The 15430-nt window shown below is 39.0% G+C and overlaps 1 protein-coding gene across 1 annotated transcript in view; it reads right to left on the bottom strand.

Annotated features, from left to right (window-relative positions):
• Positions 1 to 15430, bottom strand: part of hob (bridge-like lipid transfer protein family member hobbit) — an 844941-nt gene that overhangs the window by 11576 nt on the left and 817935 nt on the right. The window contains exon 49 of the mRNA XM_090409957.1: positions 1526 to 1630. Within this exon, the coding sequence (XP_090266083.1) occupies positions 1526 to 1630 (105 nt within the window). The remainder of the gene's footprint in view (positions 1 to 1525; positions 1631 to 15430) is intronic.

The following is a 15430-nucleotide window of genomic DNA, read 5'->3' as shown; positions in this document are numbered from 1 at the left end:
ATTTCAATACCAAAAAAAAACCCAATCCTGCCTTATTACCCACAAGAAAAATCTTTCCTAATCCCCTCTCATTTTTGATAATGTTCTAGTTTCCTTTCAAGATCAACTTTCCCTTCTTGGGTTGACTGTCATATCTAGTTTATCCTGGCACAAATATATTACTTACATAGCCTCTTTAGCCTCTAAAAAGCTTGGTGTTCTTTTCCATTCTAAATATTACTTCTCTTCCTCTCACCTCTTAATACTTTTATATAATTCTCATTCTGTTTTTTCCACCTCTCAATTTGACCAACTTTGGAGTACTGTTCCAACATTGGGGGGGGTGGAGCACCCAAGAATTCTTCATGATATTCAGAAGAGGGCAATCTGCTTAATAAACGACCCTTTCATCACAGACTCCTTTCAATCACTTTATCATAAGTGCTGTTTCAGCACTGTGCCTTTTCTATAGGTACTTTCATGGACATTGCTCCTCTGAATTGGCTGCCACCATTTCTCCACTTTCTTCTAACCATGTAAGAACCAGAAGAGCACCTGCTGGCCAACACCCATACACTGTCCAACTTCAAACACATCGAACTAACTTTTCATCAGCTTCCTTCATTCCATCCATCTCTATCTCTATTCTTTGGAACAATCCCCCTCATATTGTTTTTCCCAATTAATATCCCCCCCCCCCTTTAAGAAACATATCAACAGGCTATATTTTCTTCTTAATCACTTGCCCACACATAGTACTGTACTGTTATAGGTCTTGTGATTTTTCATGTGTGGGGTCATCATATAAAAAAATAATAAAAAAAAAATTAGAGAACTGATAAATAACAAATTAATTTGGTAGACAACTGCTGATAAGTAGTTATTAATAATGTTGACCATAAAGTACTTTTATAGTATCCTTACACTTCATGATCACTCATATCAGGGAATTGATGATGATGAAATTAAAATTGAGCCCAAAGACAAATTGACAGTAAGAAATATTTTTTAACTATTGGAATTCCAGTGATCTAGGGTGGGCCAAGAAAAGGACAGAGATAGCTACTATTTTTGTACATGTAACATGCAAGGCTAAAATACTAAAAGTAAAAATAACTTCAGTCCAAGATCTGTACTGATGAATCTGAAATACCTATAACTACTTTTAGAGACTCTGGATACAGTTTCACCTGATTTAGAATTTGAGATCAATAAAAATTATGTGAGTTTTCAACCTGCAATGTTTGGTGAGTCCCAAGAAATATTTTCATGTTAATTTTGTAGAGATAGCTTTTAAAGACATTGAACATAGGGCAAATAAGTGGGGTTTTACTACCTCTTTTCTTTTCTTTTTTTTTTCCCCCCAATAAGCCACAGAAAACTTCCATAAAAATATAGCATAATGTTTTTATTAGCAATACTATAAAATATGGTTTTACAAAAATTCAATCAGGTATCATATAAATATTTAGATTTCTAATTCATATATGAATTAATATTCATTTTCTCAACATGTACAAATCAGAACAAGTCTTTAAAAACTCACCATTAGCTTTTTAGTACCAAGTATCACTTCAATTTTGTCCTCTTCTTGTGGATGACCAGCTTTAGTTTTACCAGATTTTGATTTCAATAGTTTCTGTTTGATTGCCTATAGAAGAATTAATTAATTAGTAATCAATGAGTAATACATTATTATTATTACAGTAACCACCATGGAGCTAGTACACTTATTGTGGGAGGCCCGCTAAACTAGCAACATGTCTATCATATATTGAACCTTGAAATCAATTACACTCCATGCATTCACAATGCACTTCAGCAATGCATTCCACTCACCAACAGTTCTCCATGTAAAAAATCTACTCTCTCTGCACACTCCTTCTCCACATTTTTATACAATTTCTATATACAGCTTCTCATTCTTTCCACCTTACTGCCCACCCTTTTTGCAATTCTCTCTGCATTAATCTGGTAAAATCCCTTAACCAACACGAAGATCTCTATCATATCTCCTCTTATCCATCAAACTCTGTAGTGTACATTCTCTCAACAGTTCTACGTAACCAACACTTCACAGTCCTAATATTACTTTGGCCATTTGTCTTTTGATCCTCTCTAGTGTTTCCACATTACAATGGGTGACCATATTTAAGCATAGTAATCCATGCGTGGTTTCAACAATGCCTTATACAGTGGCATCACCATCTCCTTATCCTTACATGTCAACATACAGTACTTCTTATCACAGATAGCATTAATATGATGTGCAGTCTTCACAACCCTTGCAATGTGCCCTTGGAACTTTAGTCCAGTATGTACTATCACCCCAAGATCCTGAATCACAGCTCTGCCAATACAGTAAGTAGCTTTATATCTCTGCACCCCAAAGTAGCACCTTGCATTTATTAATATTAAAACTATAACCACACTCATCTGACCAAGCTAAAAGTCTGTTCAAATTTTCCTGAGAGAATTAACATTAGCAAAACTCCTGATAATTCACGTAGTACTATCATATAAAATTCTTGAAATGCAACCCCCCCCATTCTGAGGGGCATTGCTCTTCAGGAATTTGATGATGATCCCTATGTTTTCATGAGAATAAATGGTTACGATGAAAAGAGGCATAGAGAAGAGGATTAGACTTAATTTATATTATTTATTTTTAAAAAATAATCCTACAACCAAAAGGTTAGAACTATTAAGAGCTGTTACTATGGGTACAAACTGGGAGGGGGATCCAAATATGGTCTTTGGTTGATCCATATGGCTCCCGCCACCCAAGACTTCCAATAAATAAGACAATACTCTATAAATTAAAGATACCAGGAAATTATATACTTAGTTTAATCCTTTATCCGAGTGTAAGCATACAAAGTTTGTGCCTGAAGTATTTTCAGGACTGGGCAACTCATATATAGAAGCTAATGACTTCACATCACTTGCCTTAGTATCCCATAATGCAAAGCACATATCCTTACGGGTATGTATAATGCTATGCATTATGGGAAGGGTCAGTACCCAGACCGGTTTCGACCTTTATTGAGGTCTCTTCACAGATTACAGCAATTTTCTTGACCATATTTGGATCCTCATATTTTTCAAAGACCATATTTGGATCCTCTTGATAATCGCTGTGATCTTCGCAGATCACAGCGATTATCAAGAGGTTTGCGCTCACAAAAAACACAAAACTGCAGCCTCTGAACCACCCAAAGCGGATCGAATGGAAGAAGACGGTCCTGACCTGGACTATCCAACCTCTTCAAGGGAAAAGATACCTCCAATTATTCTGTGAGAAAAGAAAAAATGGATGTCCCTAAGGACTATGATGTCCAATTTAAAGATTTCATACAGTCAAGCAAAGAATGTCACAGAAGGTATTAAAATACCGCCCTGCTCAGTGATGGATTATCGAAGGTTGACTGATGAATTGGATGCCAAAGGTATACAGTGTCACATCTTTTCACTAGGATCAGAAAGAAACCTCAAGGTACTAATCAGAGGTGTCTCGGAAGATGTATCCATAGAAGAAGTGGTTGCGGATCTACACCACCAAGATCTACCACCTGTTAAGGTCAGTAGAATGACCAAAAAAGACAAGACTCCAATGCCACTGGTTCTAATTGAGATCAGTCAAGCTTATAAGCACATATATGATCTGACATCCATCTGTGGACTAAAAATTACCATAGAACCACTAAGAAAAAGAGCTTCAACAGGGCAGTGCCAGAGATGTCAAAGATTTGGCCATGCCCAGAAGATGTGCATGGCTGAATTCAGATGTCTAAAATGTGGGGTCACCCACCCAACAAATACATGCACTAAACCAAAATCTACTCCGGTTAAATGTGCCACTTGTGGCGGTCCTCAAGCTGCCAATTACAAAGGATGCACTCACAATCCAAGAAATAGAAAATCAGAAGCAGAAACATTTTCTTCCTCACTCAGCACACCTATGTCAGAGACTACTTCACAGTTTCTTTTAGTTCAATATAAAAGGTCAGATGCCCTTCAGACAAAGCCAGAGGTTCCCAAAAGAGTAACTCCGCAACAACAATCTAGGACATATGCGGATGTAACTCGACCTAAACAATCATCCCATGAACAGACAACACCACACACAAATCTGACAGCTATCGTTACCTCTTCTCTCGCAAATATGCTGTTGGATTTTAGCAGATCCAACCCTTCACAAAGTTCTACTAACAGATTTCTAAAGGACACACAAGCCATTATTTCAGCACTCACTAATGAACAGTAACAAATTAAAACCAGAATCTCTAGAGATCATTGTGTGGAATGCGAACAGCCTGAGGAGTAAGATTTTGGAACTTCAAAATTTCAGCCAGATGTCCTTTTACTAAATGAGATGCACCTAAGACCTTCAGACAACCCCAAAATTTGTTGATACCAACTGTACAGAGCTGACAGACTATCCCACAGAGGAGGAGGCACGGCAATTTTCATTAAAAATTTCATATTTCATCTTTCATCTCCTCCCCCCCATTCATAATTTCATTCCTTGGGAAAGGCTCTCCAAGGTACTTCCAAAATATATTGGTCCTGTTCCCATCATTAAATCAAAAGAGGAAATTGAAACAGCTGTTAAAATCTAACAGACCAGATTAAAGCAGCCTGTGCAGCAGTTACTACAACCACCCGCAAGTCCAACCACTTACCAGAAGATATTATCAATCTGATTAGAGAAAAAACAAGGCAAGGAAAAGATTCCACAACACCAGGATGCAGCAAGACAAACGGATCTTGAACAGGTTCAACTCTGCAGTGAGAGATGCCCTCGCAGCCCATAGAACTCAACTCTGGGAAGAAAAACTGACCTCCATCTCTACTGATAACCACTCCATATGGAATCTCATCCAAAAGATTAAAAATTAAACCTCTTCCCCCCCCCCTTCCTCCAAACAGATTCAGGTCTCATCCACACTAATGCTGACAAAGCTGAAGCAATAGCAAATCATCTTGAAAAACAATGTAAACCTGCATACGATCACCTCGACTTTAACCATATATACAAGATCCACCATAACGTCAGGTATTCACTCAATTCTGCTCTCACATATTCCACTCAAATTGCACCCACCTCACCTGCTGAAATATATGCTATTATTAAGAAGTTCAAGAACAAAAAGGCTCCTGGACCGGATGGTATCTCTAACAAAGTAATAAAGCTTCTACCACATAGAGCTATTGTCCATCTGACAAATATAATTAACTTCATCCTTCACTTTTCCCTTCCTATTGGAAACTGGCAGACATAATACCGATCCATAAACCTGGAAAAGACCCCAGATTGCCTCAAAATTACAGACCAATCAGCCTCATCTCGAATCTCGGCAAAATTGCCGAGAAGGTAATTCTTACCAGACTCCAAGATTCAGTACTCCGATTAAATAACCTGCCTGAGGAGCAGTTTGGCTTCCGACAATCGCATAGCACCACGCAACAAATACACAGACTGGTGGAACACATCATCACGGGTTTTAACTGGCGTCAATGCACCGGGGCTGTTTTCCTTGACATAGCCAGTGCATTTGACAAGGTTTAGCATTATGGTTCGCTATACGAACTGATATCATCTAGTGTACCAATCGGAATCATTCATCTTATAAAGGCATACCTCTACGATAGGTGCATGCAAGTCAGGATGTGTGGGGTAGTCTCAACACAAAAACGCATCTTGGTTGGAGTTCCACAAGGATCCTTACTAGCACCAATCCTATTCTCCTTATACTTGTATGATATACCACACAACCTATTATTTTCAATTAAAGCTCTATACGCTGATGATACAGCGATATTTAAAGCCTAACCTAGCCATCAAGAAACTGCAAGAAAACCTACTGCTAATCGAACAATATTTCTCCAAATGGCAACTCCAAGTGAATCCTCTGAAGAGCATAGCCGTCCTATTCTCTAGAAGATCAGCACTTCCTAAAGAAGATATTCTCCTTTTTCAACATTAAAATTTCGTGGAAAACTGAGATCAAATATCTTGGTGTAATACTGAACAGAAAACTGACATTCTGCTACCAAGAATCTCTGTGCAAACACATTAAAAACCATAGCCCAGCTCTACCTGCTAATTAACAGAAACAGTAAGCTGAGCACCAGAATCAAACTTCTCATATACAAACTGATGGTTCGTCCAATACTCACCTCTGCTTCACCAGCCTGGAGTCATACTTCAAATTCTAATATTCTCAAATTACAACGTATCCAGAATAAATGTCTCAGAATGATCCTGGGCGCCCCATGGTTCATCCGGACTGTCCAACTACATCGGGACACAAATGTCCCCTATATTTACACTTTCATGCAGACTATAGCAATCAAATTCTTCTCAAAAGCATCTGTACACCCTAACAAACTGATCCAACTGGCTGCAGGTTATGACGTAATGGATTATTTCAAACATAAAAGACCTAAAGCCATCCTAAAATTCAACACTGAGGACTAATCTCCTAGCCCACTCAGGGCGAGCAATTAGCTCATAAACTTTCTCCACTCACAGTTTCTCTCAAGATAGCCGGGAATATGAAAAGCTTTTGCTTCACCCCTTATGTCAGTAAAGTTGATAGTTGATAACCTTGGTATCTTTTCTGGGTCTGGCTTCCACTGTCTTATTACTTTCTGGGGGGGGGGGTTAGAGAGGTTCTGCTTAGTGGCAGATTTTTTTGCCTGTCATTGAGTGGAGCCACTGCTGAGTTTCCTGTTCTGGATTGATTTAGGTCATAAGTAATGAGTTTAGCAGTGATTCTTTAGGGTCACTCAGTGAGATTTAGAGTGATCTTGTAGATCACTCAGAATTTTTAGAGAGGTATTCCTGCACTTTAACATACCTCAGTAAAAGTTGAAACTGTTACTATTATGCTATGTCATAATATCAGGGTTTTTTTCTCCAAGAAACGTACTTCTGCAGATATAAATATAAAAACTTTAACAGATAGATGTCCACTTCTTTCTTATTAGAGCTTTGGATGATTTAACAGGACTGGAGTTCTTATTCTTGCCCCCCCCCACTCTTTGAGTCATTCTGTAATATTTGAATGGATGGAGAAGGGAAAATCTTGTCAATAGATAGGAATTACTGTGAATAGTCCATCCATTACTGTGAATAGTCCAACAGTTAGATGAAAATTCTTCAAGGAATTACAGCCATATTTATACAGTGTCCACTATGTCATGACAGTTGGAGATTGGAATTATATTCAAAACCCTACATTAGACAAAATAGGATGACACACCAGAAGTGGAAAAGTAGGATATGCACAGTAAAAATATGTTTTGACAGTTTGACAGTGTTCAACTAGCAGACATATGGAGGATTCACAACCCTCATCCCCAGGTTTACATCTATATGAATTAAGGTATTGGTACCTGTCTTGATGGAATTTATATCTTTTTCCCTTATAAATGGTAATTCAGATAAAACATCACGACACCAACATGTCAGATCATAATCCAGTTCTACTTAAATTTCAATGTATGGAATCAGTTCTAGAACATGGAGACTTCCATCAAATTTCCCACTGAACTTTTCAACCAAACTCTAGACCCTCTGTTTAAACTGGAATGTGTGGTTAAATTTCAAACAAGCAGAACACCAGAATATGTTTGAAATGGGAAAGGAACAGGCTTTCCTCAAAAGGAAAAAGGTGAAAGACCTGTATTAAGAGAGAAGCTGGTTCAAGCAAACCAATGCAATGGTAGAGAATGCAGCAACATCATGAGAAACATCCACATAGAGATAAAATTAAAAAGGCAGAAACAAGTGGAAGAAGGAAAATTTAAAGTAAGGATACAGCAGCACTTATCAGATAGTCCTTTAGCTATACTCAGTTGGCACTTACCAACAATGCATGGAAGTAAGCATATATTCAATCTATCTCCAAAAAAGGGGAGATCCAACTAATCACCATCACCTCAATTCTCTCCAAAATAATGAAGAAAGTTATCAACAATCAACTCTGGTACCTAGAAGCCCACAAGTATGTATTCAGTCAATCAAGATTCATGGATCACCTCTTAGCCTATATTACCAACCTGGATATGTGCAATGGAAACATTCAAAGAAGCCTATGTTATCACTACTGACATTTACAGGGCTTTTGATCATGTCATCCTTTCATAATCATTTTTTTTTTTTGCTGGCTACATATTGAAAGAATTTCTTAGGATTCTTTTTGGCTTCTTTAGCTAACTGTTGCTCATATATCACTTTTGCTATCCTTAACAACCAAGTCATCCTCCTTGACTGTTCTTTGTAATCCTCATGAAATTGATTATTACCGCTCCTCTTATGTTGCCTCCATAATACCTTTTTCCTCTGTATCACATGCTTAATCTCTTTATTCATCCATTTCACACCTACTTTATTTATTCTTCTGACACTTGGAATACATTTACACATTGCTTCTACTAGACAGTTCTTGAATATCACCCAAGCAGCACTGATCTCCTTTCCAGCCAACTCCTCATTCCATGCTAAACCTGCAAGCTAAGCTGTCTCCTGAGCTTCTCATAATCATCAGCCTTGTAGTTCCACACATATACCATTTCCTCACACTGCTGACAACCATTCACATAATCACTTCATGGTCACTCTCACCAACTGGAGGGTGATTTGATACCTCATTTATAATAGCATCCTCTGATGAGATGATCAAATCCTAGACATGCAATCCTTGCATGCCCTCTGTTACATACTACCTGAGGTAGCTGTCCCTCAAAAACTTGAGAAACTCATTTTCTTTACTTCCAGTTGCTCTCATCATCCCAGTCTATATTGCCATAATTAAAATCATCCATAATGTTCACCCTTTTCTTATTTGCTTGGTTAATTTGATTATACATTTCACACTAGCATCCACATTACCAGGTGTATAACAACATTCAAGAAAAATATTTCATTCTATTCACCTCTATCTCAAACCATACTGCCTCAAAACCCTCCTTTTTAACTCTTTCTATCTTCAGGTAAAACGCACATCATACCTTCTATCTCTATCCTGTCAGGATTTCATCCTCATTCAACCATGTTTCACTTCTTCCAACAATTCTTGGATGAACAGACTCAATTAATGCAACCATTTCATTTGCCTTGTTTCTTACACTTCTAGCATTTGTATACAAACATAACAGCTCATTCCTGGATGTATAACAAGTTTCACTGATACCACTTATTGGATGTGATCTCTCCATCTCAAACCATTTCTTTTTCTCCTTATTCATCTTAGAACCTTCTTCAAAATCCAACTGTTTTCCCCTTGAACCCAGGTCATCCTTTTTGTCGACATGCATTCATATCCTCTTGTAGCATCTATCCTCTGCCCCCCCCCTCCCCCCGAGCCTCCTCATTTCCCTGTCTGTCTGTCTGTCTTGCACACCTGGTCTCTCATTCGCTATACTCATGTCACTCACTTCTTCATTCATAACCACCTCTTCAATCTCTCCTATCTTACTCTCCTGTTCTTCTACATCACTTTCCACTTGATCAGATTCATTCTCTGCACTCACTTCTCTACTTTCCAGCACTAGTCTCTCCAAGTGACTCACATCCAAAACCATTCAAATGAAGTACATCACTCTTATACAGTTCAGTTCATCCTTCAAACTCATTCCATATATTAACAAGCTGCGCTCCTTTCTCCTCACACATTTCTGCTAACATGCCATTCATAATCTTCGCCCTCCACTTTATTTCATCACTATCAAACCCAGGCAATTTCATTTATTTAATGATAAAACAATATACATAGGGGATCTGAAAAGTTCTGATAAACACTTAGAATAAAAATTAATTAATTTTATGCCTTCTTATATATCCTAAAAGAAAAGATATTTTCTGGAAAAAAAAAACATTTTTTATAAGAAAAAATTTAATGAAACATTTTTTATATAAAAAAACATTTTTGTTCTTGGTGTTTATCAGAACTTTCCAGACCCATCTCATAATATTCTTACTATTATCCCAAAACCCCATGGAGTCAAAGACTCATCTAAGAGGTCCTTTTGTCATACACACAGCTCATCATGCTGTGCCTTAAACACACTCAAATTCTCTGCAGACACCACACTCTTAGGCAAGGCATTCCAATCATTCACAACTCTGCGTGCAAAAAACCTGCTTCTCACCCCTGCTCACACCCTCCTTACAGAGCTTCCGGGGATGACCTCTGGTCTCCCACTGTTTTCTGTAAAACCTCTCCAACATTGATCTATAAAACCCCATACCAATTTGTAGGTCTCTATCATATCACTCCTCCTCTTCTCAACCTTTCCTCATATTCAACATTTCAGAGATCAGAAACTACCTTAGTCAGTTGCCTCTGGACCTTTTCCAACATCTCTCTGTTCTTTTGAAAACCAGGTGACCAAATCTGTGCACAGAAGTTCCATATGTGGCCTAATCAAAGCTTTATACAATGGAACAAGAATCTCCTTACTTCTACAAGTCAGTGTCCTCTGCATCATTCCCAGAATTGTTTGTGTTATCCTCACAATTTTGGCAATGTGTCCCATAAAATTTCAGATTGTTATCCATAATCGCGCCTCAAGATCCCTTATTTCCTCCACCTCCAACAATATATCCCCACCAAGCATAAATTCTACATCCCATCTTTGTTTCCCAAAACCTTACATTTTGCAACATTGAACTCGCATCCCCATTTCCGTGCCCATTCACTCAATTTATTCAGGTCTTCTTGTAAGGCCACAACATCTTCTCTACTCTTTATAGTTCGTCCCAACTTTGCATCATCTGCAAACAACTGAATATCCCCATACAAATCTTTGCCAATATCATTAACATACAGGTTAAACAGCAATGGCCCTAAAACAGATCCCTGAGGCACACGACTAGTGACTTTCCTCTTCCTGGAGATTTCTCCCCTATACACAACTTGCTGATACCTATCAGATAGCCAGTCTCCGATCTAATGCACTAATCTAATATCCAACCCCATCCACTCTATTTTGACTATCAACTTATCATGTGGTAATCTATCAAAAGCTTTTGCAAAATCTAAATATACTACTGTGTATCCCTCTCCTTATTGTAATAAGTAAGTAGATTACTAAAACATGACCTCCCTTTAGCAAATCCATGCTGTCCATCAAAGATAATATCATTGTCCAAGATGAACTATTTGAACTAAATTACATTATTTAAATCTACTTAACTATTAAAATAACAAAATCAATACCTTTGGATTTTTTGGTATATCAACAAATCTCATATTGGACATATTTTCACAAGTTAAGAAAACTTTTCATAGGCTGCATATATGAATTCAAGATGTGTAGTGCCAAATTGCTATTTTCTAGGAAATTACAATCCTTACTCCTTCACCACAAATGCCCAAAATTTTGGAAAAATTTCTATAAGTGATACTCTTTCCTACACTGCTTGGAAAGAAGTCAATGGACACCTCCCATGGGCAAAGTGCATCATGCCATGTAACAAGCCATGTGTTTGTAGCTGACATAAATTGGAGGAATATGATGCTCCCGAGGCAGTGCAACCCAGGTGAAATGGTTGCAAGAAGAGAACTGACAGAGTTTGAAAGAGGCATTGTTACATGATGCTATGTTGCAGGTTTATTTGTTCAGCATACGTGTGTAGAGGCTTAAGTGCTGTGAGGACATCATGTTGGAGGCTTAATGGATTTTTTACAACACTCACAAAGAATTAAAATAGAATTTAATACTCCTATATTTCGTCCTAGTCACTAGGACATCTACGGGGATTACAAAAACAATTAATGTAACATATGCACAAATAACAAACAATACTAAGCCCAACCACGTGGGTGACACTAAAGTCCTATCTAGGTAGAGCACCCTCTAAGGGCAGTAGTAGGTGGCCTGGAATGTAAGGTGGGAACTCTGGTGATGAGTGTTTCCCAAATCTTTGGAAGCTTAATGCAACCATATTTATTGAGATTTGGTTGGTTTTTGAGAGCTGCTGCTGCTGCTTCTAAGAAAAGTCTCTCTTTCTTGAATTTGCTGTGGTGGAGCATGGTGGTTTTCTTCCATGATACTCTATGGGTGGTGTCCAAAACATGGTCAGCCAAGCCTGAATGGCCATAGTTGTGTTTGAAGATGTAAGACTTGTGTTCCTCTAGACGGATGGATGCTGATCTGCCTGTCTGTCCAAAGTACGCCAGCTTACAGGAACAGGGTACTTTGTAAACTCCAGGCAGAGAGAGAGGAGGGAGCTGATCTTTCGTAGAACGGATAAGGGTAGCCAGTTTGCGGTGGGGCTTATATGCTGTGTGTAGATTGTACTGTTTTAGTATCTTGGCTATTTTTTCAGATGTGCCACGGATGTAAGGTATGGTGATGGCATTTTTAAAATCTTGTTGACGAGAAGGAAGGGGAATGGGGGAGGAGTTGATTATTTTTTTGATACTGTGATCACTGTAGCCATTAGAGAGGAAAGTGCTGTGTATGTGGTTAAGCTCATAAGTGAGGGCGGTTCCACTGGAACAAAGATTGTGGGCTCTCTTCGTAAGAGTTTTAGAAGGTTTGAGTGGGGCTGAGTCTATGGCTCGTTTTTCGAAATCTTCCATATAGAAATTGGCAAGGGGGGGTGAGAGGGGGGGAACCCATGGCAGTTCCCTCTATCTACTTGTAGATTTTGTTGTTCCAAGAGAAATATCCAGAGTTAATGGCAAAGGAAAAGAGATCTAAGATGTCAGAGGAAAAAACGTTTTCTAAGAGAGATAAGGTGTCAATTAAGGGAATATTGGTAAACAAAGAGGAGATATCAAAGCTTACCAATATGTCTGTCTTCTTCAAGGTTAAATTTTCTGTGAGGGCGTTAAAGTGCTTTAAAGGGCGCTGACGGCATCGTCGTTGAGCATTTTGGAAGAGAGGTTTATTACTGTCTGGAGCGGTTGAATTTGTGGTTGTGGTTTGTTTTTCACAAGGTTGATAAATTTCTTGATATGTTTATTTTTAATTTTTTGGAATTCTCTCTGTGCGGAAGTTTCCGAAATGCCAGAAAGAATCGACCAAAGTTCAGGGTTAAGAACGGTGGAGAGCTCGGAATGTAAGGAGACGTGCTACACTCGCAGTGACGAACGCCACCATTGGCTCCTTACATTCCGAGCTCTCCACCGTTCTTAACCCTGAACTCTGGTCGATTCTTTCTGGCATTTTGGAAACTTCCGCACAGAGAGAATTCCAAAAAATTAAAAATAAACATATCAAGAAATTTAGCAACCTTGTGAAAAACAAACCACAACTACAAATTCAACCGCTCCAGACAGTAATAAACCTCTCTTCCAAAAGGCTCAACGACGATGCCGTCAGCGCCCTTTAAAGCCCTCACAGAAAATTTAACCTTGAAGAAGACAGACATATTGGTAAGCTTTGATATCTCCTCTTTGTTTACCAATATTCCCTTAATTGACACCTTATCTCTCTTAGAAAACGTTTTTCCCTCTGACATCTTAGATCTCTTTTCCTTTGCCATTAACTCTGGATATTTCTCTTGGAACAACAAAATCTACAAGCAGATAGAGGGAACTGCCATGGGTTCCCCCCTCTCACCCCCCCTTGCCAATTTCTATATGGAAGATTTCGAAAAACGAGCCATAGACTCAGCCCCACTCAAACCTTCTATCTGGCTAAGATATGTAGATGATGTGTTCTCTATTTGGCCTCATGGCCCAGACACGTTAGACTCCTTCCTCAGTCATCTCAATAGTCTACATCCAAGAATCCAGTTCACTATGGAAAAGGAAAAGAACAATTGTTTACCCTTCCTAGACACCTTAGTCACACGCCTGCCTAATAATACACTTACCTTCACCGTATACAGAAAATCCACACACACAGGCAGATACATTCACAAACTCTCCCACCACCACCCCTCTCAACAATATGGCATTATTAAAACTCTTACCAAGAGAGCCCACAATCTTTGTTCCAGTGGAACCGCCCTCACTAATGAGCTTAACCACATACACAGCACTTTCCTCTCTAATGGCTACAGTGATCACAGTATCAAAAAATAATCAACTCCTCCCCCATTCCCCTTCCTTCTCGTCAACAAGATTTTAAAAATGCCATCACCATACCTTACATCCGTGGCACATCTGAAAAAATAGCCAAGATACTAAAACAGTACAATCTACACACAGCATATAAGCCCCACCGCAAACTGGCTACCCTTATCCGTTCTACGAAAGATCAGCTCCCTCCTCTCTCTCTGCCTGGAGTTTACAAAGTACCCTGTTCCTGTAAGCTGGCGTACTTTGGACAGACAGGCAGATCAGCATCCATCCGTCTAGAGGAACACAAGTCTTACATCTTCAAACACAACTATGGCCATTCAGGCTTGGCTGACCATGTTTTGGACACCACCCATAGAGTATCATGGAAGAAAACCACCATGCTCCACCACAGCAAATTCAAGAAAGAGAGACTTTTCTTAGAAGCAGCAGCAGCAGCTCTCAAAAACCAACCAAATCTCAATAAATATGGTTGCATTAAGCTTCCAAAGATTTGGGAAACACTCATCACCAGAGTTCCCACCTTACATTCCAGGCCACCTACTACTGCCCTTAGAGGGCGCTCTACCTAGATAGGACTTTAGTGTCGCCCACGTGGTTGGGCTTAGTATTGTTTGTTATTTGTGCATATGTTACATTAATTGTTTTTGTAATCCCCGTAGATGTCCTAGTGACTAGGACGAAATATAGGAGTATTAAATTCTATTTTAATTCTTTGTGAGTGTTGTAAAAAATCCATTAAGCCTCCAACATGATATTTGTTCAGCAAATTGTTGATAAACTGGGCCATTCCAGGTCAACAATCACTGATACCATACTGAGATGGAAATGCAGGGAGTCGACTGCAGTGGACAATCCACCACATTCACCAAATGTTACCATAGGGGTGCAATGAAGGATAATATGTAAAAGCTACAATTCGTTGGCCAACATGTTGAACGTAGAGTTCCAGGCATCGAGTGGAACATGAATTTGCACAAAAACATTCAAAACGAAACAGAGGCTCACAACATGGGTTTCCATGGCAGGACTGCAATATGTAAGTCCCATATTACCTGAACCAACATGAAACATTGTCTTCAGTGGTGCAAAGAGTGTGTACAGTGGAACGTGGAAAGCTATGTTATGGAATAATGAATCATGCTACACCCTCTACGAAGCAGATGGATGGGTGCGGGTGCAATGGATGCCCTGTGAACTTCACTAAAATGCGGAACCCGAACTATGAAATTCGGAGGTTGCAGTGTGCTATATTGTCCTGTTTTTCTTGGTTTGGAGTCGGACCTCTGTTTGTGGTGCCATGAACATTGAACTCTGAGAGGTATCTGAACATTCTGGACAATGCAATCTTCTGACTTTGTGGCATTTCTATAGAACTGACCATTGTCTCTTTCAGCAAGACA

This window comes from Typopeltis vanoorti, chromosome 20, assembly GCF_054136105.1.
Source record: "Typopeltis vanoorti isolate ZY-2024b chromosome 20, IOZ_Tvanoo_1.0, whole genome shotgun sequence".
NCBI lineage: Eukaryota > Metazoa > Arthropoda > Arachnida > Uropygi > Thelyphonidae > Typopeltis > Typopeltis vanoorti.
This window is presented reverse-complemented; position numbering and strand designations above follow the sequence as displayed.